Source organism: Pogona vitticeps, chromosome 4 (genome assembly GCF_051106095.1).
Source record: "Pogona vitticeps strain Pit_001003342236 chromosome 4, PviZW2.1, whole genome shotgun sequence".
NCBI classification, from domain to species: domain Eukaryota; kingdom Metazoa; phylum Chordata; class Lepidosauria; order Squamata; family Agamidae; genus Pogona; species Pogona vitticeps.
Window position 1 is genome coordinate 192,486,605 of NC_135786.1, and position 27,766 is coordinate 192,514,370.

At 39.2% G+C, this 27,766-nt stretch overlaps 1 protein-coding gene, 1 long non-coding RNA gene and 4 other non-coding genes across 7 annotated transcripts; 1 reads left to right on the forward strand and 5 right to left on the reverse strand.

Annotated features, from left to right (window-relative positions):
- Positions 1–50: 50 nt before the first annotated feature.
- MCM4 (minichromosome maintenance complex component 4) lies at positions 51–21,681 on the forward strand. Of its 2 annotated transcripts, XM_020790934.3 has the most exons (17): positions 51–190; positions 375–495; positions 3,848–4,012; positions 5,080–5,240; positions 5,384–5,482; positions 5,823–5,915; positions 6,006–6,101; positions 8,086–8,224; positions 12,119–12,339; positions 13,340–13,460; positions 14,959–15,218; positions 16,423–16,788; positions 17,296–17,423; positions 17,864–18,071; positions 19,717–19,945; positions 20,160–20,293; positions 20,980–21,681. In XM_020790934.3, exons 2-17 carry the CDS (start codon positions 399–401, stop codon positions 21,070–21,072), a joined length of 2,610 nt encoding a protein of 869 aa, XP_020646593.3. In that variant the 5' UTR covers positions 51–190; positions 375–398; the 3' UTR covers positions 21,073–21,681. The 2 variants fall into 2 exon arrangements, with proteins under 2 accessions (XP_020646593.3, XP_072855017.2); XM_072998916.2 differs by lacking the exons at positions 51–190; positions 375–495 and adding an exon at positions 1,467–2,080.
- On the reverse strand, positions 18,388–27,743 carry LOC140706934 (uncharacterized). Its single transcript, XR_012086869.2, has 2 exons — positions 27,447–27,743; positions 18,388–18,792 (listed from the first exon to the last, which is right to left on the reverse strand). It is a non-coding gene; the product is annotated as an uncharacterized LOC140706934 (long non-coding RNA).
- TRNAA-AGC (transfer RNA alanine (anticodon AGC)) lies at positions 25,192–25,264 on the reverse strand. The gene has a single exon. It is a non-coding gene; the product is annotated as a tRNA-Ala (tRNA).
- TRNAA-AGC (transfer RNA alanine (anticodon AGC)) lies at positions 25,898–25,970 on the reverse strand. The gene has a single exon. It is a non-coding gene; the product is annotated as a tRNA-Ala (tRNA).
- Positions 26,159–26,231, reverse strand: TRNAA-AGC (transfer RNA alanine (anticodon AGC)). The gene has a single exon. It is a non-coding gene; the product is annotated as a tRNA-Ala (tRNA).
- On the reverse strand, positions 26,689–26,761 carry TRNAA-AGC (transfer RNA alanine (anticodon AGC)). Its single transcript has one exon. It is a non-coding gene; the product is annotated as a tRNA-Ala (tRNA).
- Positions 27,744–27,766: the final 23 nt, after the last annotated feature.

Sequence of the window (27,766 nt, forward strand, 5' to 3'; positions counted from 1 at the left end):
CGTATCCCTCTGAGTCTTTTACCTCAACATGGGAAGGCAAGAACAGCGGCCACCCTTGTGGGTGGACGATTGGTCTCATCCGCGTTGGGATTGGTGAGAAAGCCCGCGAAAGCCTCAGGTCACCTGACGGTTTTGGCGCGGGTTTTTTTTTATAGTTCTTCGCCCGCCGCCTTTTTTGCCTGCCGAGAAGGTACCGTAAAAATTGCCCCTCGTGGCGCGAGAAGGGAAGCCTCTGCAAAGGGCGCGCGGGAGAAGGGTCGTCCGCCGCATTTGTCCCGGGACGCCCTTTATCCTCACGAACGCTCGCGGCTTTTTCCCCCCCCCCTCACTCCGGAGTTGGGGCGGCGCTTTCTCTTTTGTCTCTTTTGCTTTAGGGGATTCGCCTGAGGGATCGAGCCATGTCCTCGCCAGCGTCCACACCGAGCCGCCGCGGCAGTAAACGCCAAAGGGGGGCAGCCGGCCGGGGAGACAGCGGGACCCCCAACCCTCCTACGCGTAAGTGCCTTGCCTCGGGCGCCCCTGTGTCTGTGTGGGTGGCCTCTGGCCACGTTTTCTCCCTCCACGACCTGATGAACTCGCTTGAATGTCTGCAGTGTCTTCCCTGCTACTTTTTAAGTTGGCCTCACTAGCCAGCGTGATGCCGTGGTTGTAGCGTTGGACGCCAGACTTCCGGTGTCTTGGGTTCAAATCCTCAAGACGGCGATGCAACTCATTTGGTGGCTCTGGGCTAGTCACGTTTCCACGGCTTGCCCTACAATGCAAGGTTGTAAGAACAAAGTGGAGAAGAGGAGAGCCATGTGTGTCACCCAGGAGGGTCCACTGGAGGAAAATCAATACATGTACAACAACTAATAAATAACCACTCATAATAATAACGTGCACATCGCTTGCGACTTGTGGTGACCCTTTTGCAGGGTTTTTCAGGTAGAGAGTACTCAGTAGCAGTTGATCATCCTGGGGTCTTCCTGGGACTGTACACTTTGCCCAGGGTCACACAGGTTGGCTGAATCACTCCATTGCTTTTGATACTGTTGACCACACTATCCTCCTGTCCTGTCTCTGGAATGGGACTTGAGGTCCCTGTTTTACGCTGGCTCCAGTCCTTCCTGGAGGACAGAACTCAGAAGGTGGAGTTAGGGGGGGCTCCTGTTTCACATCGTGGCCACTGACTTGTGAGGTGCTTCGGGGTTCTGTTTTCTGTGTTATGTAACATCTACATGAACCTGCTGGGAGAGATTGTCCAAAGTTTTGGGGTTCAGTGTCGCCAGTATGAGGATGATACCCGACTCTACCTCTACTTGCCATGTAAATCTGAGGAAGCAGTTTCAGCTCTAAATTAGTGTTTGGTATCAGTAATAGCTGGATGAAGGTGAATACATTGAAACTTAATGCAGACAAGACAGAGGTGCTCCTGGTCATTCAAAAGACAGAACAAGGAATAGGGATGCAGTCAGTACTGGATGGGATTACACTCTAATTGAAAAAACAGGTGTGCAATTTAGGGGGTGCTCCTGGATTCATCCCTCAGCCTGGATGCCCTGATCTCAGTGGTGACTAGGAGTTCATTTGCACAATTAAAACTACCGCCCCAACTATGTCCATCTCTTGAGAGATCTGATCTGGCCACTGTCATACATGTCCTAATTACTTCCCAGCTGGATTACTGTAAAACATTCTATGTGAGGCTGCGACAGGAAAGTGTCAGGAAACTTCAGTGGGTCCAAAATCCAGCAGCTAGATTATTGACTGGGGCTGGTTACAGGGATCCCATAACCTCCCTGTTACAGCACCTCCACTGGCTGCCAATCACTTTTCAGGAACATTTCAAAGTGCTGGTATTGACCTGTAAAGTCCTAAATGACCTGGGTCCAAGCTGTCTGCTACTATGAGCCGGCTCGGGTGTTAAGATCACCAGGAGAGGCCTTTCTCCCTGTCCCGCCACCTTCACAGGTGCGTCTGATGGGGAACACGAGAGAACCTTCTCTGTTGCTGCTCCCAGACTCTGGAACTCCTTCCCACTGGAGGCCAGGCTGGCCCCATCTTTGCTATCCTGCAAGCAGGCAAAGACCTTTCTCATCAGGCAAGCCTTCCCTCAGTAATCTAGCTACCTGTGTGTGATTTTTAGATGGATTTTATTGTGTTTTCTCCTCTCAGTGACTTTTTTGTTTTTAATATCAGTATATATATTGTTCCTAACTTTAATTATTGCCTTTTTACGATGTAAGATACCTCTTTATATTCATTGTTCTTAGCTTTGAATATTATCTTTTAACTTCAAATATTTTCTTTCAATATTGTAAGCTGCTGTGGGTCCTTTTCAAGGAGAAAGGTGGGGTAAAAATATTTTAAATAGTTTCTCCCTGCAGGCATAGTGGAGAATTGAACTCCCAGCCTCTGACTCTGCAGCCAGAGACCTAAACCACTGAGCTGTCTAGCCAGCAGTACCTGTCTTTAAAAGGAAGCTACACCTTCCACCCACTACTTTCATGGAGAAAAGTTCTGTCACCTTCAAAGCTGACACAGAGATTCATGTGTTTTCAGTTGGCCTAATAGAGGTTGTAAACATGGACTTTGAAATGTATCATGTGACCAGGAGGCCTCTGAATATTGATAAGCTTATTCTTCAAAATACATCTGTGTTTGTACAGTTGTAGATGTCTTTTGAGGTAATCTAGTCCAGCATTTGCTCAGTGCAAGATCTGCAGTATAGAATATACCTAAGCAACGTCCCTGACAGGTTGTCATTTAGCCTCTATTTAAAATATGTCCAGCCAAAAGGAAGTCATCCAACTCATGCAGCAGTCTGTCCTGCGTGTAAAACAGCTATTGCTGAGAAATGTCCAGTGATCTTTAGCTGAGATCTTCCTTTTATTTTCCTCTTATTGATTCTAGCCCTGCTTTCTAGAGAAAGATGGGTGATCCCAACAGAAATCAGGACCATTTTTGTTACCTGGAAACTATGCCTTTTTAGTCAGACCAAGTCTTGAATCCAAATGGTTGAACTAAAGAAGAGCTATTGAATCAGTGTGATTTGCATAAATGTTGAGTCACCATTAAGCAGTTCAGTAGGTTTACTCTAGGTGGGACTACTGAATTTAGGCCTTTTTAAAAGTACCCTGATTATATTGCTGACTTATACAGTATTCATTTTGTGACCTACTAAAACATTTAGACCCTTTTCACTTGTACTACTACTAAGCTAGTGCAGCTTCCTTATTAGGATTTATTGTGAAATCTCACTAAATTATGAGGAGCCATATGGCAATGCCATCTACAGTATTTGTAACTTCCAAATTGGCAAAAGTGCTAGGGTTGGCACAAACACAAATTAATAGGTGAACATAATGCTCTGCTACTTCATGCAGAAAGTGTTTATCTCTGTTTTGAGACGTTGTTGCCTTATTTTGCTAACAAGCCCAGAGTATAATAATGTTGCATCAATAATTCCACTTATCAAGGTTTTCTTTGGAGGAGGAGAGTTTGTGGCTTAACTGTTCTTTAAATAACAAAGTGAAAAATGAGTGCTATCTTATATCCAAAAAAAGATGGACTATCCCTTTTTACAGTATTTTTACTGGATACCCAGTGTGGTGTAGTGCATAGAGTGACAGACTAGGACTTGGGAGATGGGTTCAAATTCTGTCTGTCATGGAAACTCATCAGGGACGTAAAACTACTTAAATATCTCACTTACCTTGAAAGCCCGATCAGGGTCAGTATAGATTGCTTCCAACTTGACAACACATATCAACAACATTTTTGAAAAAGTAAAGATCCTGCTGTTTGGCTTAAAATGTGAGGTGTATACAAAAGTTTACATAATCTCTTACCTGTCATTCACTTGCAGCTGCTTCTGAAGATATACAGTCCCCTCCATCACAGCGACGTCGCCCAGATGATTCCACATCCACAGGAGATTTGCAGCCAATGCCAACCTCTCCACTGATTGGCACACAAAGCCCAAATGCTCAAGTCACACTGTTTTCTAGTCCACCACAATTCCAACATTCAGGTATCTTTGTGTTTGGATTAGGTGATCTAGTAATAACATCAGACTGCTTTGTAAAATAGCTTGTCAAATTATTTTGATAAATTTTGTGATATTGTTCCCTTGATGACTTAATTTTTTAAAAAATCTTTCTATTATTTGCTCTTCATTTGGGGTCATGAGGAAAAGATATTCAAAAGAAAAATCTTCAAGCTAAGTGCAGGCTTTTGATTTCCAGACCCAAGAAATTAAGTTAGATACATGCCCCTCTGAAGTATATTTCCCTAGGCCATAAGTCACTGTGAAAACCAACTTGGAGGAGGGCAGGAGAGAGTGAAGGTAATACTGTATCAAATAATGAGGGATGTTTTTAACAATGGAAAAATTGACTCGTATGAAGAATTATTAATACAAATGTCCATAAGACATTTGTATTAATGATGTCATCTATTCTAAGTTATGATCTCTCATTCTTGTTTTGGGAAGGTATTTAAGCACACATTTAAATTCTTCACTGAAGTTATTTTTAAAGTAATTATAATACTTGTCCTTTGTCTTCGAGAATTTATTATTATAATGGAATGTTGTCATATTTGTAACGCATCAGCGGTAATCATAGTATCAAATAGCTTCAAGTAAATAAAGTTAACCAATTAATGTATCAATATCTTTCCTGTATGATTTCAGATTTATGGTAGATTCAGCTACCTGTTTTAATACTGTATCAAGGTAATGATTATTTGTGCATGGTATTAATTTAAAATAATTATATATCCCACAGATGGGAGCCCACTACAGTTCAGAGTCAACCCATTCTAAAAATTATTGGCCAAGATGCTATTTGTTACACCCTTCATAATGCCACTGGCATAACTTTTAGCACTGAATTGCTGCAAAATAAGATCAGTTGACTTGGAAGCTACCAGTTTACTTTTAGAACAAATGTTTAGGCTTATGATGTTTGTTGATTTTTAAAACACTAGGATTATTCCACAAAGTACCATAATTTCTTGCCTTCTCTTGGAGGAAGCAAATTGGTAAGCTTATGTAACAGTTACATTTATTTGTGCATTTTGTGTTATTTGTAATAGTTCCACTGGACTTTGATGTGAGTTCACCACTGACCTATGGCACTCCCAGTTCTAGAGTAGATGCAACCCCAAGGAGTGGTGTGCGAGGAACTCCAGTTCGACAGAGGGCCGATCTTGGCTCTGTCCGCAAAGCAAGACAAGTGGATCTGCATTCTGATATGGTAGGTGTCTCACATTTCACGCAGTAAGCCAATGCTTCTGCATATTTACTTGAAAAAATGTCTCTTGCATTGAATTCACTGAATCTTATTGTGTAATGATTTGCAACCTCAAAATAATAATGATGATTTACTTCTGTGTTCAGCCTACAGCAGAGGATGCGGCAAGTGAACAATCACTTGAACAAAAGCTTGTGATTTGGGGAACAGATGTCAATGTGGCCTCATGCAAAGAAAAGTTCCAGGTGAGTGTACACAGTATATTTTTGAAAATATGTTTATAATCTCACATATTGTATTGGCAGAACATGCTTAATTCAAGTTGAAACAGTCACATTTGGGTGTAATAAAGTGACAATTTGCTTGCGAGAAAGAAATGTATGATGATGCTTATGAGAAACTTGCAACTAAGATATATTTCTCCAGTGTTCTGATGAGTGGTGTTCAATCACAGTTTGCCAGTGACACAAAATCGAAATCACTTATGGAAGAATAATTATCAATTATATTACAACATTTTGCTTACTGTGATTCTGTTGGAAGAACTCAAATACTGTAACTGGATACCTGTCCCTAAATTTCCAGAGATTTCTTCAGCGTTTCATTGATCCGACAGCTAAAGAAGAAAATATTGGATTGGATGTTAATGAGCCTCTGTATATGCAGCGACTAGAGGAGGTATGTTACAGCAATACTGTATTGTTGAAACCTTGCTTCCATTTTAAGGTTTAAATTATAGTTGTTAATTTAAGACAAATTGTTTTGCAGATAAGCTTGGTTGGGGAACCATTTTTGAATGTAAACTGTGACCATCTGAAATCATTTGATAAAAATCTGTATAGACAGCTGATATGCTATCCCCAGGTAAGTTTTCAACAGCCTCTTTGATACAGTGAAAGTGGTAGTAATCATCATCATCATGTGCTGTCAAGTCAATTCTGATTTATTGCTACCCTTTTCAGGATTTTCTAAGTAGGGAGTACTCAGAAATAGTTCATAATTGTAACAGCAATAATTTAGTTAGTGGATGCAATTTTGATCTGTTGCCTTTATTATTTCAGATGTGTATTAATGGTGTGATAATGATAAAGAGAACACTTAATTTTAATTATGTAAAACATGTATTGATCTCCTGGTTCTATGCCATTATTTCTAAATGAGTTCTGGAAACATTTTAAATCAGATAAGAAAAATAACAGGAATACAAATTCAACCCAAACTGGATGTAACAAAAAAAAAAAAAGAGTTTCATGCACAAACAAGACAGGAGTCACCCATAGAAAAGCTGTATCTTTCAAAACAATTTCCACTTGTACAAGTATCTGAGGCTCAAAGAGGAAAAATTCAGGAAACAGAATCTTCAAGGCACTAAAATAAAAGGCAAGGAGAGATACAAATACAAATTATCACTGAAAATTTGCCCCTGTGGCATACATGAACTGACATTCTGTTACCTAAATCAGGGTGATATGGCTCTAATTCCTGATCCAGGGTCACAGAATCTTTTTTCTTGTTAATCTCACTTCCTGAACTGAAATTGTACCATTGCAGCTACTGTCTAAGGATTTGTCCTATTGAGCTGAACAAAATGCCCATAGCATTTATTAAATTTATACATGTATTACATTTAATTTACTCAGAACTGGCAAATTTCCTTGGGTTAGTTTACAGATATAAAAACACAAAACAATTAATGACATTGCAACCAAAAACTGGTAAATCAGTTGATTGATTCACTCCAAATATGTAAATATTAATATATTGAGAATAAAGATTAGTGATGTTTAAATAATAAAAGCCCCAAAAAGCTCTCAATCAAGCCTTTTAAATAATATTTTCCCTTTATTTTAAAGCAGATTTGTCATGGAGTAATGGGAGCTCATATTTTTTAAATTAAAACAAAGTTTGAAGTCTCCTTAGACGAACAGAATTAACTATTTGGTTCTTCATCGTGGTCTTCTGTGAATGCACACATATGGGTTTAGTCTGCGCCTGCGCTGACGTTCTCGGAGTATTCTAGAGCTAAAAGTAACAATCTTGTGGGACGATCCCCCAAGAGGCACATGCTCCTCCCTCCCAATATTCTCCTCAGTTCCTTTTTTCCGCCGTGCTGTGAGGTTCTACGTAAGAATCAGAGCTATTCCACAGGGTTTTTTCCTTTAGATTATTCATCGTTTCCCTTTTAATTGGATACTTCCCTTCTCAATTATTTATCTATGATCCCCCCCGTGAGTTTGTTTTTGTTTTTATTCAGCCGTTTTATTTCTTTCGAGTTTTCCCGCCTTTTCTGGCCTCCTCAGCCTTTTCATTTTCTGACACTTTTATGTTTTTTCTGCCTGGGTAAACCACGTTTTACCCAGATAGATGCAGCCGCGCGGACTCGCCTTTACGAGTTTGCTTTCTCACTGTATTTCGGCTAGTCTACCAGAGAAATAGATCAAGCGACACCCCCGTTTTTCTCTATCTCGCCTAATTCAACAGAAGAGTTTTCGTCGGAGCAGATTTGCCTCAGATCAGGGGACGTGCGAGCGCTCCCTGCTAAATTAAAACAAAGTTTGAAGTCTCCTTAGACGAACAGAATTAACTATTTGGTTCTTTGGCTTCTACTTATCTGGCAAGCAAACAAAAATACCACTATATAAGTACATACAAAGTAAAAGATACTGGCCTTGGACACAACCTTATGTTTTAGATTTCTTTCATTATTACAAAAGTATGGAGGCTTTTAAAGATGGTCCTTAATTCATCCTCCTACCTATAACTAAACAAGATCAGAATGTGTTTTTCCCCCAAATGTTGTATAGTAGTGGAAATGTGTATACTAATGGTTTTTATCCAATTTGTACAGGAAGTTATTCCTACATTTGATATGGCTGCTAATGAAATCTTCTTTGACCGCTATCCTCACTCAATACTGGAACATCAAATTCAAGTTAGACCATATAATGCGTTAAAAACCAGAAACATGAGGAGCCTAAACCCAGAAGGTAAAATGTTTTCAGTATTAATTAATTCCTAATATTTTACCCGCTTCACGGATTGCTGCCTTGTCGTGGCAAAGAGACTTGAGTAATTCAGAGAAGCTATGGGCTATGCCATGCAGGGACACCAAAGACGGACAGGGCACAGTGGAGAGTTCGGACTAAACACGGAACAGGAACTGGCAAGCCACTTCAGTACTGTATCTTTGCCAAGAAAATTCCATGGACAGGAACAAAAGGTTAAAAGATATGACGCTGGAAGATGAGCCCCTCAATTCAGAAGGCGTCTAACATACTACTGAGGAAGAGTGGGGGACAAGTACAAGGAGCTCCAGAGCTAATGAAGTGGTTGGGCCAAAGCTGAAAGAACGTTCAGCTGCGGACGCACCTGGAAGTGAAAGGAAAGTCCGATGCTGCAAAGAAAAATACTGCATAGGAACCTGCAATGTAAGATCTATGAACCTTGGGAAGAAGACCTGGATCTGTTTGTAGCTCTGATCATCAGCTTCCTATAGCAAAACTCAAGCTTAAACTGAAGTAAGTAGGAAAAATCATTGGGCTAGTCAGGTATAATCTAAACCAAATCCCTTATGAATACACAGTGGACGTGAAGAACAGATTTAAAGAACTAGATTTGGTGGACAAAGTGCCTGAAGGACTGTGGATGGAAGCTCGTAACATTGTACAGGAGGCAGCAATGAAAACCATCCCAAAGAAAGCAAAGTGGCTGTCTGACGAGGCCTTACAAATAGCAGAGAAGAGAAGGGAAACAAAATTCAAGGGAGATAGGGAAAGTTACAGAAAATTGAATGCAGGCTTCCAAAGAATAGCAAGGAGAGACAAGAGGGTGTTCTTAAATGAACAGTGCAAAGAGAGAAAGATAATAGAAAAGGAAAAACCAAAGATCTGTTCAAGAAAATTGGAGATATTAGAGGAACATTTTGTGCAAAGATGGACATGATAAAGGACAAAAATGGTAGGGACGTAACAGAAGCAGAAGACATCAAGAAGAGGTGGCAAGAATACACAGAGGAATTATACCAGAAAGATCTGGATGTCCAGGACAATCAAGATAGTGCAGTTGCTGACCTTGAGCCAGACATCCTGGAGAGTGAAGTCACATAGGCCTTAGAAAGCATGACTAACAACAAGGCCAGTGGAGGTGATGGCATTCCAGTGGAACTATTTTAAAATCTTAAAACATGACGCTGTTAAGGTGCTACACTCAATATGCCAGCAAGTGGCCAGATTGGAAAATATCAGTCTACATCCCAATCCCAAAGAAGGGCAGTGCCAAAGAATGTTCCAACTACCGTACAATTGCACTCATTTCACACACTAGCAAGGTTATCCTCAAAATTTTTCAGGACAGGCTTCAGCAGTATGTGGACCGAGAACTCCCAGAAGTACAAGCTGGATTTCGAAGGGGCAGAGGAACTAGAGACCAAACTGCTAACATTTGCTGGATCATGGAGAAAGCCAGAGAGTTCCAGAAAAACATTTACTTCTGCTTCATTGACTACACAGAAGCCTTTGACTGTGTGGACCACAGCAAACTAAGGCAAGTTCTTAAAGAAATGGGAGTGCCTAACCACCTTATCTATCTCCTTAGAAATCTTTATGTGGGACAGGAAGCAACAGTTAGAACTAGATATGGAACAGCTGATTAGTACAAAATTGGGTAAAGGAGTACGACAAGGCTGTATATTGTCTCCCTGCTTATTTAACTTATATGCAGAAGACATCATGTGAAAGCCTGGACTGGAGGAATCCCAAGCCGGAATTAAGATTACTGGAAGAAATATCAACAACCTCAGGTATGCAGATGATACCACTCTGATAGCAGAAAGTGAGGGGAATTAAAGAACCTTGTAATCAGAGTGATAAAGGAGAGCACAAAAATGGTCTGAAGCTCAACATCAAAAAAACTAAGATCTTGGCCACTGGTCCCATCACCTCCTGGGAAATAGAAGGGGAAGATACGGAGGCAGTGACAGATTTTACTTTCTTGGGCTCCATGATCACTGCATATGGTGACAGCTGGCACAAAATTAAAAGACGCCTGCTTCTTGGGGGGAAAGCGATGACAAACCTAGACAACATCTTAAAAACCAGAGACCTCACCTTGCCAACAAAGGTCTGCATAGTCAAAGCTATGGTTTTTCCAGTAGCGATGAATGGAAGTGAGAGCTGGACCATAAAGAAGGCTGACCACCTGAGAAGACTCCCTGGAAAAGACCCTGAGGTTGGGAAAATGTGAAGGCAAGAGAAGGGGACGACAGAGGATGAGATGGATGAACAGCGTCATCGAAGCTACCAACATGAATTTGACCAAACTCTGGGAGGCAGTGGAAGACAGGAGGGCCTGGCGTGCTCTGGTCCATGGGGTCACAAAGAGTCGGACACGACTTAATGACTAAACAACAACAAATATTTTCACCCCACCTTTCTCCTTAAAAAGGACCCAAGGTGGCTTAGATCAGTGGTTCTTAACCTTGGGTCACTCAGGTGTTGTTGGACTGCAACTCCCAGAAGCCTTCACCACCAGCTTTGCTGGCTGGGGTTTCTGGGAGTTGCAGTTCAAAAACACCTGAGTAACCCAAGGTTAAGAACCACTGGCTTAGATTATCAAAAGACAGTATTTAAAGCTAACTTCAGTGAGTATACAAGTACTAAAAATCAAACATGCTACAGTAAAAATGGTAAACTAAAGCAACACCACTGAGCCATCCAGCAGTTCAAAACACATTCAAAGGAGTAAGGTGCAACAATCCATTTAAAAACCCTACTCAGGCAGCCAGTCACAAAGGGAAAGCTTGCCTGAAGAGAAAAGTCTTTGCTTGCTTGCAGAAGGACACCAGAGATGGGGCCAGCTTGACCTTCTGTGGAAGGGAGGTCTAAAGTTTGGGAGCAGCAACAGAGTAGGGCCATGTGCCCACCAAAAACTACCTCTGAAGGTGTCAGGAGTGAGAGAAAGTCCTCTCCTGATGATCTTAACACTTGTGTGGGATCATAAAGGGAGAGGTGGTCCTTGAGGTAGCTTGGACCCAAGCCATTTAGTATCACACAATATGTATCCTTGATACTGTGAGATACTTTTATTAAACTATTTTGTTTTGGATAAACAAAAACCAGAAGAGCAGCTAGAGGTATAGCAAGCCAGGTTTAAGTCATGCTTTGTAATTGTTATAAAATTTTGTGCTGGAAAATAAGATACAGTGGTGCCTCGCATAGCGAGGTTAATCCGTTCCGGATTAACCTTCGCTATGCGAAAACATCGCTAAACGGGACTAAAAAAGCCATAGAAACGCATTGAACTTCGTTCAATGCGTTCCTATGGCTTGAAAACTCACCGTTAAGCGATGTTTCTTCCATAGCGCCGCCATTTTCGCGCCCTCGGTAAGCGAGGGCAGGGCGCGAAAATGCGGCGCGGACCTTCCGGCGGCCATTTTGGAACCGCCGATCAGCTGTTCTCCCCCGCTTCTTTTGCGAAGATCGCTAAGCGAATCGCTTAGCGATCATCGCAAAGCGAAAAATCGCCATAGGGGCCATCGCTGAGCGAATGCTCCAGCGATGGCCCGGACCCCCTCGCTATGCGAATTCATCGCATAGCGAAGCACTCGCTAAGCGAGGCACCACTGTATATATCTTTAACTCTTTCATGGAGAAAATTATTGTTAAGTCTAGTAGGAAATAATTGAAGCTCAACATGTTCCTTGTATAAAGATATAATTCCACAGTAGATATATCACAGTTCTTGTTTATATATTGCCATAGGCTTATTTGTTTAGAAATGTTTGGAAATGAATTATATTAGATTTACTGAATCTTAGAAAATTAATTATATTAGATTTACTGAAACGTGTATTCATTATTTGTACTCCTTTGTTCTCATCGTAGACATTGACCAGCTTATCACTATAAGTGGCATGGTGATCAGAAGCTCACAGTTAATTCCAGAAATGCAAGAAGCTTTTTTCAAGTGTCAGGTCTGTGCATTCACAACAAGAGTAGAAATTGATCGTGGCAGGATTGCTGAGCCATCCACCTGCAAGAATTGCAACACCACACATAGTATGGCTTTGATTCATAATCGCTCCCTGTTCTCAGATAAACAAATGGTATGCTGATCTCTTGTTCACTTTATAAGTTGTTAATTTTCAACAGTAAATTCCAACATATTTCTTGTAGAATTACAGAAATGCTTCCTATACTACAGATTATGCTAGTGTGCACTGACATTTGACCGCTATTGCCCACGACACATACTGGTTAAGCTACCTCTGGTGATGTTTGTATAACTAAGCAGTTAATTTATATTGTACATTATAGATTCAGATTTCTCTGATGAGAGCCAGTGTAGTGAGTAAAGTGTCAATCTAGGAGCCAGGGGACCAAAGGGGTAATGATGTTAAACAAATTATTCACCATCCCTCATATCTTGAAAGCACTATTAGGATTGCCATATATTGCAAACAACTTAACTTGGTGGCACATAACAACAATTGTTTTTCAGTTCCTGCAGTTATTTGCTAAGGCCTGTTGCAATCAAATTACCTTTACTCTTTGGAGCAATATGTATGTATCAGTTAAGTTAGAGATAGCAAAATTCCTTCTTACAGCGCTGGAACAAATCACTAGACTGATAGTTAACTGGCATTGGTTCTCTTTAGAAGCATGGAATGTACTGTTGTTTCTTCAAGCTGTAAGAAATAGATATTAATTTCCAAAGGATAGAGCCAACAAAATGTAGAATTTTACACCACTTTATATGCTGACAGATTTGGCAGATAGGTATAAGGATCACAAGGGGCTGAAAGATGACAATCATGTGGCACCCTTAAGAGCAACAAAAGGAGAAAGATATGAACTTCCAGAGAAATGGGAAGAAAAAATGTATAAATGTATACTTTCCGTAGATACCTTCTGAAATCCATTGGCTTTATCTCAAAGTGAATCAATGAGCCGTAAGCATTGTCTGAACAAGTCCCATTCATTCAGTGGCTCTAGTTGTGACACAACTAGATTCAATCCACTGTTTCTGCTAATTAATTGGCTTGATTTTATAATTGTATTACAGTTGTATATATGTGCTTCAATTAATCATTGGCCTTGTGTCAGATCAAACTGCAGGAGTCTCCAGAGGATATGCCAGCTGGCCAGACACCATACACGATTGTACTTTTTGCTCACAATGATCTAGTGGATAAAGTTCAGCCTGGTGATAGAGTAAATGTTACGGGTAAGAGAAATGTCTGGGTATTACTGCTTGTTTATATTAGATAAAAATGAACAAATGAGGCTGCGTAGAATAATGTTTTTCTGTAATGTTATGTATAATATGTTAAAAGAAAAAGAAAATAGTGGGCAAACAGAAAGATTTCATCATACAGCCCTTTCAGCAATAGCAACAACATACAGTATATATTTTCAGGCATATTTGGCACATGTTAATTTTCATCAACTTGCTTAAAAACTACAAATACTAATGCATATACAAATTTTGTGTATGTGTTAAGTTCTTACACATGAGATATTATTTTGCATTTGATTGTATAACAAAATATCAAGATGCAACTGGTACATCCTGACTGCCTGAACTATATTTACTGGAGAAGATAACTGGTGTTATGAATGAAATAGTGGTTGAAATTGTACTGCATAACATAAAGTCTTAAATTCTAGTCCATTTTTCACTGGCAAAGATAGAGCCCTCACCATGATTCTCCAGTGCACACATGCACACTGGCTTGTTGTGTACTGTGAGCCAGATATAAGAAATCTGGGAGTGTTAAAACACTCTTGTACCAGCAAGCATGAGATTTGACCATACACAGACTCAAGAGAGAACAAGTGCTGTTTATTTTGAGTGGCTACTCGGGTCCCCCAGACACAAGGGACCTTGACCCAAAAGTACAAAGAGCTTTTATGCCTTTTAACCACAAGGAAATAAAGGTACAGAAAAATCCTCATTGGCTGACAAGTAGGTCAAGGGAGTTATTCAGTATGCATTCTATAGGGTAGAACAGCAAAAGAGCATATATTTTCTAAGTATGCAGGCAGTTCCCCTCCCCTTTGGGTACTCTAACTTGTCTGCAACCTGTTCTGCGGTTACAGTTCAATAGGAAATTAGGTAGACAGGATATTCGTGGTTGGCCGATGTACCACAGCCTAGCTTCAAAGTGGAGCAAGCAGGTACATCTGTGACAAAGTCTAGTGACACCAAGTTCAGTGAGAAAAAAAAAGCTTTTCTATGCTTTAAAGCAAACAAGAAGAGTAAGGGTCTGGGGAGGGGGCTATGGAAGCATCCTTTAATAAACTCAGACATTCATGTTCACAGTACAGTACTCTCACACACATAAACCCAAGAATCATGGTCAGGACTTTAACAGCAAGGAATGGACTGGAGCTTAAAATTTTGTCTATCTTATGCAGTAAGTATTCAGCTGTTGTTTTATAATGCTAGAGTCCATGTAATATACAAACTTTTTAAATGAAACCATGGTAAACAATAAAGTAGGTGTACTCTTCTTATGTACCTAATACTCATACACAGTGCTTATGTGTCGCATTGTACTTTAAGAACTGATACATGCTAGGAATTCATAATTGGGAATTAATGATCTAACTGACTGCATAGTCTAGCCCAAACTCAAATCTTTTTGGTTAACATTTTACTGGTAGGATATGTGTAATGTCTCTTTTCATTTGTCTGATACGATATTGCTTCATTTAATTAGGTATATACAGAGCAGTCCCTGTCCGTGTCATTCCAAGAATGAGCACTGTAAGATCTGTCTATAAGACACACATTGATGTTATTCATTACTGTAAAACGGACTCAAAACGTTTACGTGGTTTTGAAGACGGAACAGAGGAGAAAATGTTTACAGAGGAACGAGAGAAAATGCTTCAGGAGCTTTCCAGAAAGCCAGATATTTATGACAGACTTTCTTCAGCACTTGCTCCAAGTATTTATGAGCATGAAGATATTAAGAAGGTAAGCAAAAAATGAAATATATTTGAATGGCAGAGCCGGATTACTACATTTACCACTGATGAATTAGAAGGTTCAAAGATACAAATCATTTCCCCTCTATCCACAGTTTTCTTCCTGCTCCTCGTATTTCTTCCTTCCTTCCTTACTTTGAATTATCCTACTTCCTATTTTTTGGAAAAATTGTTTGTTTGTTTGTTTGTTTATTTATTTATTTATTTTATATCCCGCCTATCTAGTAAACTCAGGACCACTCTAGGCGGTTTATTCTTTGAATATGTATGATGCTTCATGTAACATGAAATGTTGAAATAATTTTGTACTCCTATCTTGTAAAATCTGTACTAAGAAATAATGGCTACAATTCTGTTGGTGTTCACATAAAGTCTGTTAATTCATGAGGTGCTGGGGTGCATCTGTTATGCAGTTGGGTGCATGATCAGGTGTACAACAAAACAACACTCCATGCCTCCTCAGTTATCCACAGTAAGTTATGCAAGCTTTACATGAATAGCAACAGGATTCTGGTCCATAGTTTAGGCCGAAGAACACTGTTTTACAAGTTTGAAAAATGCAAAAAAGCTAGTCCAGTCATGATCTAGAATGTACAGTGCCTCAAGAAGTCAGAAGCTCTGAAATTAAGATGATAATGTGTGTTTGTGTTTTAATAAGATGAAGTTTTTCTCCACAAAGATAATTTCCAGAGGAAACAGAGATAGCAGTCTAGCACAACAGAAAACACGATTAAGTGCCAGTCAAGAACTTTCCAGTTCTTATTTAGTGTGTTGCACCTCTGATACCTGAATAAAAAGGAGTGGATGCCATTAATAGCAATTTTTGGATGTTTAGTAAAATCAAGAAAGATTGTAGTTAGAATTTAAGTTTATACCCAGAAATTTGATAATATAGTATAGGTAAATAAGATGCCTATAAGGTATGCCTGTAGTTTTGTGGGAACCAATTTAATGCAAAGAAATACCAATTCCATTTCTTGACTATCTGATGAAGCACATCTGTGCAACTACCAGAAACAATCTCCAGCCATGTGTCTATCTTCTCTCAGATAAGCTGTTTTCTTTCAGCAGTAGGTACAGCTAATGGGCATCTAATTAATCTGAATCTGCAATCATTAAATCATGCATGTTTGTATGTTAATATATTTTTAAAAAACATTTAAGTCAGGTTGCCATTGAAATGCTTCTTGCAGGGTATTCTTCTTCAGCTATTTGGAGGATCAAGGAAAGATTTCAGCCACACTGGCAGAGGAAACTTTCGTGCTGAGATCAACATTCTGCTCTGTGGAGATCCTGGTACCAGCAAGTCACAGTTGCTCCATTATGTCTACAGTCTGGTTCCAAGAGGCCAGTATACATCTGGGAAAGGCTCTAGTGCCGTTGGTCTTACAGCATATGTAATGAAAGATCCTGAAACAAGGCAATTAGTTCTGCAGACTGGAGCCTTGGTCCTCAGTGACAATGGGATTTGCTGTATCGATGAGTTTGATAAAATGAATGAAAGCACAAGATCAGTGCTTCATGAAGTCATGGAACAGCAAACCCTGTCTATTGCAAAGGTAAAAACTTAGCAAATTATCTGTAATTATTTTATTTTAGTAAAGAGATAATGATCCTGGGTATTTGTATCATTTCCTTAATTTTTGACATACAAGCATCAATGCTTTTGTGGCCAAAAGTGTCATCCATAAATAAGAGATGCATTGGCAGCATTGACGGAACCTCAGGATTTAGAGAACTAGATAAATTGTGCTGGGGGTAGAACAGAAGAGCGAAAGAACTAACAACAACCTATTGAGGACTGAATGTGTTTTGTGATCACTGTTTGTATGTTGTGAGGTGAGCAGAAAGGAGAAATGAGTAGAGTGAAAGAGAATGGGGCTAATGCCTGAAGTATTAAACAGAAAGATTGAACATACTGAACAGTTCATTTCAGCTCTTGTTTGTAAAGCAGTAACTGAGACTTCATATACACATATTTTAATATGCCATTATTCCTGAAAAATTATCCATTTTTGGACTCTGCCAGAATTAGACATGTATGTCATTCCTTTTCTTTCTGACAGGCTGGAATTATTTGCCAGTTGAATGCTCGTACCTCGATTCTAGCAGCTGCAAATCCAATAGAATCCCAGTGGAATCCAAAGAAAACTACTATTGAAAACATACAGCTTCCCCATACCTTGTTGTCCAGGTAAAGTCTAACTCATATGTTATTAGAATCTGTTCTAACTGAATGGAATCTCATCATCAGGTCCTAATATGTGTAAGGGGAGGGGTTTGCAGCACAGATGACAGGAGAAATGTTGTTCTGAAATAATTCTGAGGAAAGTTGCCACTTCTTTCAACCTAAACTCATGGGAATGTAGTTAGATTGCCCAAGTCAGTTGACAACTGAGGTTATTCCTTTGATTCAGAGTATCACCTAAGTTCTGACTTCAACTTTAACGATTGTGTAGCAATTATACAACATGAAACAAGCCATACTAGTACACATTCTCTTATATGAAAGTAGTTTCATAGAAATAGAGAACATATTTGTCAGAGCTTCAACATAACACCTGTTTGAATTCTCTTACATCTGATGGATCCATCAAAGCCATACGGCAGCATTTACTACTTTTTTCTATGTAGGTTTGATCTCATTTTCCTTATGCTGGATCCTCGTGATGAAGCCTATGACAGACGTTTGGCTCACCACTTGGTTGCATTATACTATCAAAGTGAAGAGCAGATGGAAGAGGAGTACATGGATATGGCAGTATTAAGAGATTATATTGCTTATGCTCGTGCCTATGTCAATCCAAGATTGAGTGAAGAAGCAAGTCAAGCTCTCATTGGGGTAAGAGTGGAATAGAGCATTTATAACCTTGCATACCATTTTTCTACACTTTAAAGCCACCCAGAGTGCTCGACCAGACCAAATGGGCGGGATATAAATCAAATAAATAAATAAATACCATATTTTTCGCACCATAAAATGCACTTTTTCCCCACAAAACAGGGGGGTGGAAAGTCTGTGCGTCTTATGGAGCGAAGAAAACATATTTTCCTGTTTTCTTCTCCTAAAAAATTGGTGCGTCTTATGGAAAGGTGCGTCTTATGGAGCGAAAAATATGGTAAATAAGTAAAGACCCACAAGGAAGTAACCTTGATAGTTGATTTCAAAAGAACTTCAATAAAATATTCACAAATATAAATCTAAATGATATGTTGTTCAAAAGCATAATCAGAACACACAAAGTGATTGGGTACATTCGACCACCAGCAGGTGGACCTGTAATGAAAAAGAGCAAAAATCTCTTCAGCTAATTCCACAGGTGAAAGAGAATTCTTCCACCAATCTTGCTTTCTTCTGTACTCCAGAAAATCTGCCCTTCATAGTTGTGAAACCATTCAGAACAGTACGCAAGAAGGGATTGGGCACTGCAGGAGTAATCTATGAAATTCATCACACCTGTGGCAAGGAGGCTTCACTGGATTCTGGTTCTGTCTTCCAATGCAGACTTGTCAGCTCTAGATCAATCCTAGTGTCAAGTTTCTCATTTGGCTGTCAGGAAGACCTAGGGGAGAACAGAAAAGGAATGAAACGAGAAACTTAATATGTACCAATGAAATACTACATTTATAGTAAATAAATAGCCTAATTGGAGTGAGTACAGGGTTCCAAACACTGTTATAAAGAAACCACTGATCCAAGTTTGCTCTAGTAAGATGTGGACTCCTGTGTTTAAAGTAAACCAATTTTGAGTAGCATTAACACATCAGAAAAATGTACCTCTAAAATCCAATAATCTCTGCAGTGCTTTGCAGTATATATGTGTATATGTGTACTCACAGGAATGTACAAGGGGGAAAAATATATTTTAGTGTTCTTGAAGGTGGTACAGCCATGCGCAGAAGAGCAGTTCGTGATGCAGACAAATTTAAGAAGGTTCTGAGAATAAAATGGACCTTTAGTTTGATTACATTTCTATCAGCTTCATCCTTTTCATTTAATAGAGATAAATTGGACCATTCGTGGTCTGGTTTTAATGAGTGCCATACATTTTCTTTAAAAACTTTAAAAAAGGATGCAGGGAAGCAGAAAAAAACACACCAAAACAACTGAACCTATAATTATTGAGGTCTGCTTTCAAATATGAAACAGTTTAGTTTTGCTTAAAATACATTTTACAAGGATTTCAGACAATTGCTGTAGTCCCTGCCGATTCCAGTACTTTGAGATATTAATAATGTGCCATCAAGTCAATTCTGACTTCCGGCAATCCTTTTCACGATTTTAAAAAATATTTTTAAAATCCCAACATATTAAACATTGGAACGGTTTGTTAACAGCCCACTTGAGTTCTCATTTAAAATACTGCAGTCATCATAGAACTATGTCTGCTTAGGTAATATCTTTATATTTAAAAATTCTTGTAAGTACATATGTACAAAAACTACACATGCATGTGTATAATGCAAACTATTTCTTTTTGGACCAGGCATACGTTGAAATGAGAAAGATTGGAAGTGGTAGAGGAATGGTTTCTGCCTATCCTCGGCAATTGGAGTCTTTGATTCGTTTGGCAGAAGCTCATGCTAAAGTCCGTTTTTCTACTAAGGTGGAAACGATAGATGTAGAAGAAGCTAAACGTCTTCATCGTGAGGCTCTGAAACAGTCTGCTACTGATCCAAGGACTGGAATTGTGGATATATCTATTCTCACTACAGGTGCATATCCAAAAACCAATTTAATCTTGGCATTTGCCTAAGAATCACTGCTTCAATTATCTCATATTTATCCTAGAACTGGTTACTACAATGAACTGTGAGAGATTCTCTCATTTGTTTCACTGGAAGTTGTATAGATGCCATTTGAACAACTGTTTAAGTACTGTTAAACTGAGAAAAAAGTACAGTGTTTTTTTTTTCTTTGTTTTTTAAGGAATGAGTGCCACTGCACGTAAACGCAAAGAAGAATTGGCTCAAGCTTTGAAGAAGCTTATTCAGTCCAAGGGTAAAACACCAGCTCTGAGATACCAACAGCTCTTTGAAGATCTTCGTGCACAGTCTGAAACAGTAAGTTTGATGGTTATATTTCTAAAGATTTGCATACTATCTGCTGTTCATGTCTTGACATCCAATAAATCCTCTTCTCTATTCTGAATCTACTGTGAAGTTGTATTTTGTGTTGTTTGTAAATTTACTCTGGGATTTCTTCAGTGAGGAAATCTGGAAAAGTGATGCCATAATTACAATTAAGGATAAAAACTGTTATCAGTGCAGTCCATGTCATGTTATTGTATGTGAGGTTTCGCCTATCCCTGCAAGATCTAGGCATATGAATATTAGGAGTAGCCGGGAAGCTCTTTTGCAGGAAGATTTTTTTCCACATATACCTAGTCACCAAATTATGAGAGTCTCAAAACAGAATGAAATCTTATTGCAGTAGCGCCAAAGCAGAAGTGCTACCAAAGAAGCAGTTCCACTGGCCCATTGCACATTTGGCCATAACAGGAACCATGTGACTAACTACAGTCTGTGTTGCCTGGGCATAACACTCAGCAAAGTTACACCTGCATTAACTTTATGTTATATGGTAATTAATTTTACCCAAGGCTCCAGGGTAGAACTTCCCTTTCGAATGTTCGTTGAAATATAACTTCCAGTCCATAGAGAACTGATATGGTGAAGAAGCCTAGTCTTGAAATACTGAATGTTGTGCATATTATCTATATATTTACTTCTGTGTTTTTCTCTTTAAGGCTGTCACTAAAGAAATGTTTGAAGAAGCACTTCATGCATTGGCTGATGATGACTTCTTGACTGTGACTGGGAAGACAGTTAGATTGCTCTGAATAAGGCCCAAACTTTATCATAATGTAATTGTAAAACTTGTTTTCTTAATGTCAGTTGACTTCAGTACAAGTGTTGTATGTAATTTAAAGACACCATCTCTTAGAAACTAACTAGTGTCAATGGTCAAAAGTAGGACCAGCATTTCATATAAGTTCTATACATTTAAAAACTTTCAATACTAGTTCTATTTGAATACAAATTCAGTTATGTATATTTGTCTGTATGAAGATTTTGTTTGTAATAAACTACTATCAGCAGTCTGGTTTTTTATCATGCATGTCAGAATTCTGAAACATATGTCAAATTCACTGTACACCAATCAATAATATGCATTTTAATGGTTTCAAGTTTTTACTAACCATAATTTAGGCCTTTATACAAAACTCCTTGACTTTTCCATTTGCTTGTACAGCCAGCCACTCCTGAAGTGAAGCAATGGCTAAAACTGTGATTCTGACATAATGTTGAACTATAGGTTGCACTCAGACCCAAAAACAAAGTATTTTTAATTTACTGGTTTCATCTTTTCCTCCTCTTAAGGTATTTTTATTCAGATTTGTTTTGAACTTGGCATTATGAAATGGAATTATTAAAGCTTTAATTCTGTGCATACTTGTATTTGTTCCACATGAGCATCAATGTTAAACTTGGCCTGCTGGTGGAAGCTCACAACATAAGCACCTATAACATGGAGCATTCCAGACGTAAGACATATCACTCACTTACACACTCTATGCACTTGATCTCCATCTTGGTGGGGTCTTCCACTAAGGCCCTCCTTTTTTAAATCTGCAAGATTGCAACTTAGGTTGCTCAAGCTGGGTGGTGCAGAGGAAAATTCAATCTATGGGTTTGTTTATTACCATCCTTTCAGAAGTCAAAACTTTCAACTATTTTCTGTTGGCTGCCAGCAAGCTAAGCTAAAAACATTCTTCAGGTTCTTGTGTAGCAAAAGACTGAAAAAATACAGTGGTGCCTCACTTGACGACGTTAATTCGTTCCAGCGAAATCACTGTAGAGCAAAAACGTCATCAAGCAAAATAAAAAAGCCAACTGAAATGCATTGAAAACCATTCAGTGCGTTCCAATGGGCTGAATACCTGCTTGTCCAGCAAATATCCTCCATATGGTGGCCATTTTCGGGTGCCTGTTAAGCGAAAAAGGCCTCCTAAAAACAGCAGGGAGCCATTTTGAGCAGCCGATGGCCATTTTGAAAACCCAACTATCAGCTGTTTTGATCATCATAATGCGAAGAATTGGTTCCCAAAACGGAATCGATCGTCGCAAAGCGAAAAAACCCAATTAAAACATATTTTTGCGATCGCAAAAACATTGTCGTGAAGCGGATTCATCGTTATACGGGGTAATCGTTAAGCAGGGCACGACTGTATAGTGTATTAGCTACGCTCTAGGGAATAGAAAAAAAAAGATAACATAAAACAGTCTATGACCCTCCTGGCAAATATGAAGTACCAGTGGAGGGGATATGATTACAGCTTGAGATAGATAAATAATCAAGAAATATTACTTTCAATGAGAAACTGCATCCAAGAATACTGAAGGAATTGGCTGAAGAACTATCAACCACTGTCTACTAATTTTCTTGAAATCATGAAGATGAGTAAAGTGCCAGATGACTAGAGGTAGGGGGAATAAAAATCAAAGTTTATTTTAAATCAAATTGATTTAAATCATTTTTTTATTATTTAGGGTTTTTAAAATTTATTGTATGATAGAAATCAATTTGATAGAAATTAAATCCACCCTGACTGGAGGAGGACTATGGTTGCTACATTCAAAAGGGGAGAACTCGACAACTCCAGACCAATCAGTCTGACCAGCCCTAGGAAAAAGCAGTTAATCTGCAAGCACCTTGAAAACCAGTAATTAGAAGCAGACAGATTTGTCAAGAACAAATCCTATCAGATCAATCTTAATCTCATTTTTGACTGGATATCCTCTGTGGTAGATGATATTCTGATTAGCAAGCTAACTAGGTGTGGGCTGGATAGAACAACTGGTGGATATACAACTGATTACAGAAATGTATTCAGAGTGTGTTTATTAATGGCTCCTACTCAACTAGTTTTATTATAACTATATAATAGTTAAAATAGAATGTAACTAGCAGGAGGTAACAAGTGGGATACCAGAAGGCACAGTCCCGGGACCAGTGCTCTTCAACATTTTTATTTTTAGTCCATGGTTTGGAAAAGGTTGGAGACCACTGTATCATTTCATTTCTCATAATTGCTTCTTTGACACTGTCTCCTGAGAAACCTATACGTGGGACAGGAAGCAACAGAAATGGATACGGAACAACTGCTTGGTTCAAAATTGGGAAAGGAGTACAACAAGGCTGTATATTGTCTCCCTGCTTATTTAACTTATATGCAGAAGACATGCGAAAGACTGGACTGAAGGAATCCGAAGCCGGAATTAAGATTGCCGGAAGATACATCAACAACCTCAGGTATGCAGATGATACCATTCTGATGGCAGAAAGTGAGGAGGAATTAAAGAACCTCATAATGAGGGTGAAAAAGGAGAACATAAAAAATGGTCTGAAGCTCAACATCAACAAAACTAAGATCTTGGCCACTGGCCCCATCACCTCCTGGCAAATAGAAGGGGAAGAGATGGAGGCAGTGACAGATTTTACTTTCTTGGGCTCCATGATCACTGCAGATGGTGACAGCAGCCACAAAATTAAAAGACACCTGCTTCTTGGGAGGAAAGTGATGACAAACCTAGACAGCACCTTGAAAAGCAGAGACATTGCCTTGCCGACAAAGGTCTGCATAGTCAAAGCTATGTTTTTTCCAGTAGCGATGTATGGAAGTGAGAGCTGGACCATAAAGAAGGCTGACCACCAAGGAATTAATGCTTTTGAATTGTGGTGCTGGAGGAGACTCTTGAGAGTCCCCTGGACTGCAAGGAGATGAAACCTATCCATTCTGAAGGAAATCAACTCTGAATCCTCACTGGAAGGACAGATCCTGAAGCTGAGGTTCCAATACTTTGACCATTTCATCAGAAGAGAAGACTCCCTTTAAAAGACCCTGATGTTGGGAAAATGTGAAGGCAAGAGAAGGGGACGACAGAGGATGAGATGGATGGACAGTGTCATCGAAGCTACCAACATGAATTTGACCAAACTCTGGGAGGCAGTGGAAGACAGGAGGGCCTGGCGTGCTCTGGTCCATGGGGTCACGAAGAGTCGGACACAACTAAACGACGAAACAACAACAATGCAATGCTAATAGATGCTGACCATAATGAAATAAATTAAGTACATAAGATTACTTAACTGTATTAATAATCTCTTTATAAACAAAATATTATAAATAATCTTAAAAACTAATTTAGGTTTCAGTGGCTGAAATCCTGCTGTTTTGCGTAGTAAGTTACAATTAGGGTAGGCCCATTTGGATCACTGGAACTTACAGAGCTGACTCATCAAACACTATTCTCCTATGACTTGCTATGCTAAATGACAGGATTTATTTATTCATTTATAAAACTTATATATCATCCACCTTAGTGAGATCAGTAATCAGGGCAGTTTACATTAAATTAAGCAAAAGTTATATAGAAGCAAGCAAATATAAGATCCCCATCCTCCCCCCAAACTAAATCAAGCAAACATTACAATTATAATGAAAGTACAAACACCTCATAGTACCTGGTATAGTAATAGAAACCCTGACAAAATTGCAGTAAACTACATAAACTAAAATTTAAAAAACTGACAAAATACAACAAAAGATAACAGAATACAAAGTCATAGGTCAGTCTATGGAAGGCTGTTGCCAGGTAAAAGTAAAATTACAATAATATCCTTAGTTATTGTAGAATAAGCAGCTTTGCAAGACTTATATTTGACTTGTTACACTTAAATTTGTGTTGCACTTAAGCCCTTGAGGATTTGCTGCCATAAATCTTTTTTTAAGTTAAAAATGATAACTTTATTTTTTATTTATTTTATCCCTCTTCACTTTTCATTGTCTATAGTAGATTATAATCTTAAAGTCTTCTCTAGAAGAACATGCAGTACAAACATTTCGAAAGTGCACCATCTTGCATTTTTATAAAAATACATAAATGTACACAAAACGTGGAGAATGCGGGCATCGATCCCGCTACCTCTCGCATGCTAAGCGAGCGCTCTACCATTTGAGCTAATTCCCCTCCCCTTTTTTTCTTGGAAGACTCTGAATAAGCAGCTTCAACACACACCGGCATAACAGATTTCACACTGACTCATTCTAATACTGTGCCTCCTAAAGCAATAAAACAATACCTAGCAAGCATTAAGTGATCCCAGGGATCAGGCAAAACAAAATCCTTCCCACACGCCTGCCAGAGTGCTTGGGAGCAGAGAAGTTTGTCCTTTAAAAAAAGGCAATGCTGAACAATAAATAGCTTTTTACAATCTTTTACTGCGAATGGTCGGTTAAGTTTCTAAAGGTTTCTCCCACTGAAATACATCCATTTCCATAACGGAATTCCTGACTGCTGCAGAAAACTAAAGAACTCTGCTTTTGATTTTTTTTTTTATTTATCCTCTACAGTGGGGCATAAGTAATCATTTTATTATTACAAACATGTAAGTAACACCTTTAACGTATGCAGGCATCTATAGTCCTACCTCCCACATACTAAACAAGCAGTCTATCATTTGAGTTATTTTTCCTCCCATTCATTTTGCCTGATAAGCTGCAATTTAAAATGTGTAGCTTCATTTATTTTTTTAAACACATAATAGTAACTGATCACGCTTTCCCGGTTCTTCTTTTAAAACTGACATAGAAAAATATGACTTGGAGAATGCGGGCATCGATCCCGCTACCTCTCGCATGCTAAGCGAGCGCTCTACCATTTGAGCTAATTCCCCTCTAACTACTCTTAAGTGGTGGGCTGTAGACAGAGTTATTTTAAAAAACAACAACATAAAATCTATATTTAATATGCATCTCATGTGAGCTCAAGTTCAGGAAAGTTTATACTAAATTGTTTGTCTTCAAGATGTCTCAGGACTTTTATAATGCTCTAATAAAACACACACAGGAAGAAAACAATATTTGGAGAATGCGGGCATCGATCCCGCTACCTCTCGCATGCTAAGCGAGCGCTCTACCATTTGAGCTAATTCCCCATCCTATACTACAGATAGGAAGCTTTCCTCAGAAAACCTTTTTTAAAACCGGCAAAAACCGAATTCACTATATCTTAGGAAGTGAGTTGAAGTCTAGAAAAGTCTATACTAAAAAAAAAAAAACGTGTTAGTCTTTAACATGCCTCAAGACACTTTACCTCTTTAAGGCTCTAATAAAACACATACACAACAGAATGACTTTGAGAATGCTGGCACTGGTATCTTTACCTCTAACAAGCTAATACTGTCTGAATTAATTCTCCTTCCACAGTATTTCACATGGCTGTAGTCAAAAAGCTCTTTTTAATAAAAGAAAACAGACTTCCATGCATCTGATAAAATGAACTGAAGTCCAGAAAATCTATACTGAAAAAATATAGTGTTCCTCTTTAACATTGCCTCAAGACTCTAAGCCCTTTGTAATGTTCTAATAAAAGACACGAACAGAAATGCCACTTGGAGAATGCGGGCATCGATCCCGCTACCTCTCGCATGCTAAGCGAGCGCTCTACCATTTGAGCTAATTCCCCTTCCTTAGGAAGCTGGCCACTTAGCCTCAAGTGAGTCATCACAGGATATGAGCTTTCCTGAAGGAGTTTCTACGTGATCCTTTCCTGTTTCCTGAGCACAAAGAAATCTAGACTTCCTTTCATCTGGAAATGAATTTAAGGAACTACAAGCAAAACCAACCAACAATTCTTGACAAGAGATGCCCCCCCCCCCCGACAGCAAGCGAGGCTGCCAGCACCTCCCAGTTCGGACACTCCGGCCTCGGCAGCCAGTTGTTCCTCACACGGTGGAGCCTTCCTCCTCCCTTCACCTGGAGAGGGGCAACTTCTCCCAAGCCCTAGATGGCCCACCTCATTCAGAAACAAGAAGAGTGGCTCATAGTTGTCAAGAAACCCTCTACAGATTTAAATTTGTTGAAACATCAAGGATTATTATAAACATACTGGATTATTAAAATATCTGTCTGTTGAATAAAGGAATAGTTTGCTAGTAGCGTAAAGGAAAAACGATGTGAAACGAAAACTCAATCCAGAATGGGACCCTTGACGCCATATACTGTACTAAGGAAGCATCATCCGTCTTCTCTGTCACACAGGGCAGTCCTCAGAGCCCACTGGGTCCTTATATAAACTATTTACACAATTCTCCAGCAGAGTCAGCTTACTTAAGGAACGATTTAAAAAACTAAAGTATTTAATGCCTTACAACGTCATCAGATCTCTTCCTCCTGTTATTTGTACTCCTTGAACTAAACAGGGTTAGATACTTTGCAGTATATTATACATTTAACATGTCAATAATCAAACCGAGGCTCTTCCACTTTAAAAAAAGGACAAACATATATAAATATATAAATATATAAATATATGTTTCCCAGGCTTAGGCCCTCGCCTGCCTGCTCGCCCTTGGCCTCTTCCTTGCCAGTACTTAACCAGCACCGGCCCGCCTCTATTTCCCTCCCGCCTTGAAAGGCGAACAATTTTCTCATTCCCTCTTATTACAGTCGTCGATCTCCCGACAGGAAT

Excerpts from the sequence above, each read along its gene's own strand:
- MCM4 (XM_072998916.2), top strand. The coding sequence starts at position 1,858 with ATGACCTGGGTCCAAGCTGTCTGCTACTATGAGCCGGCTCGGGTGTTA. Across the intron at positions 6,102-8,085 it reads AGCTGATATGCTATCCCCAG|GAAGTTATTCCTACATTTGA; the intron begins GTAAGTTTTCAA and ends CAATTTGTACAG. Across the intron at positions 18,072-19,716 it reads CAAGTCAAGCTCTCATTGGG|GCATACGTTGAAATGAGAAA; the intron begins GTAAGAGTGGAA and ends TTTTTGGACCAG.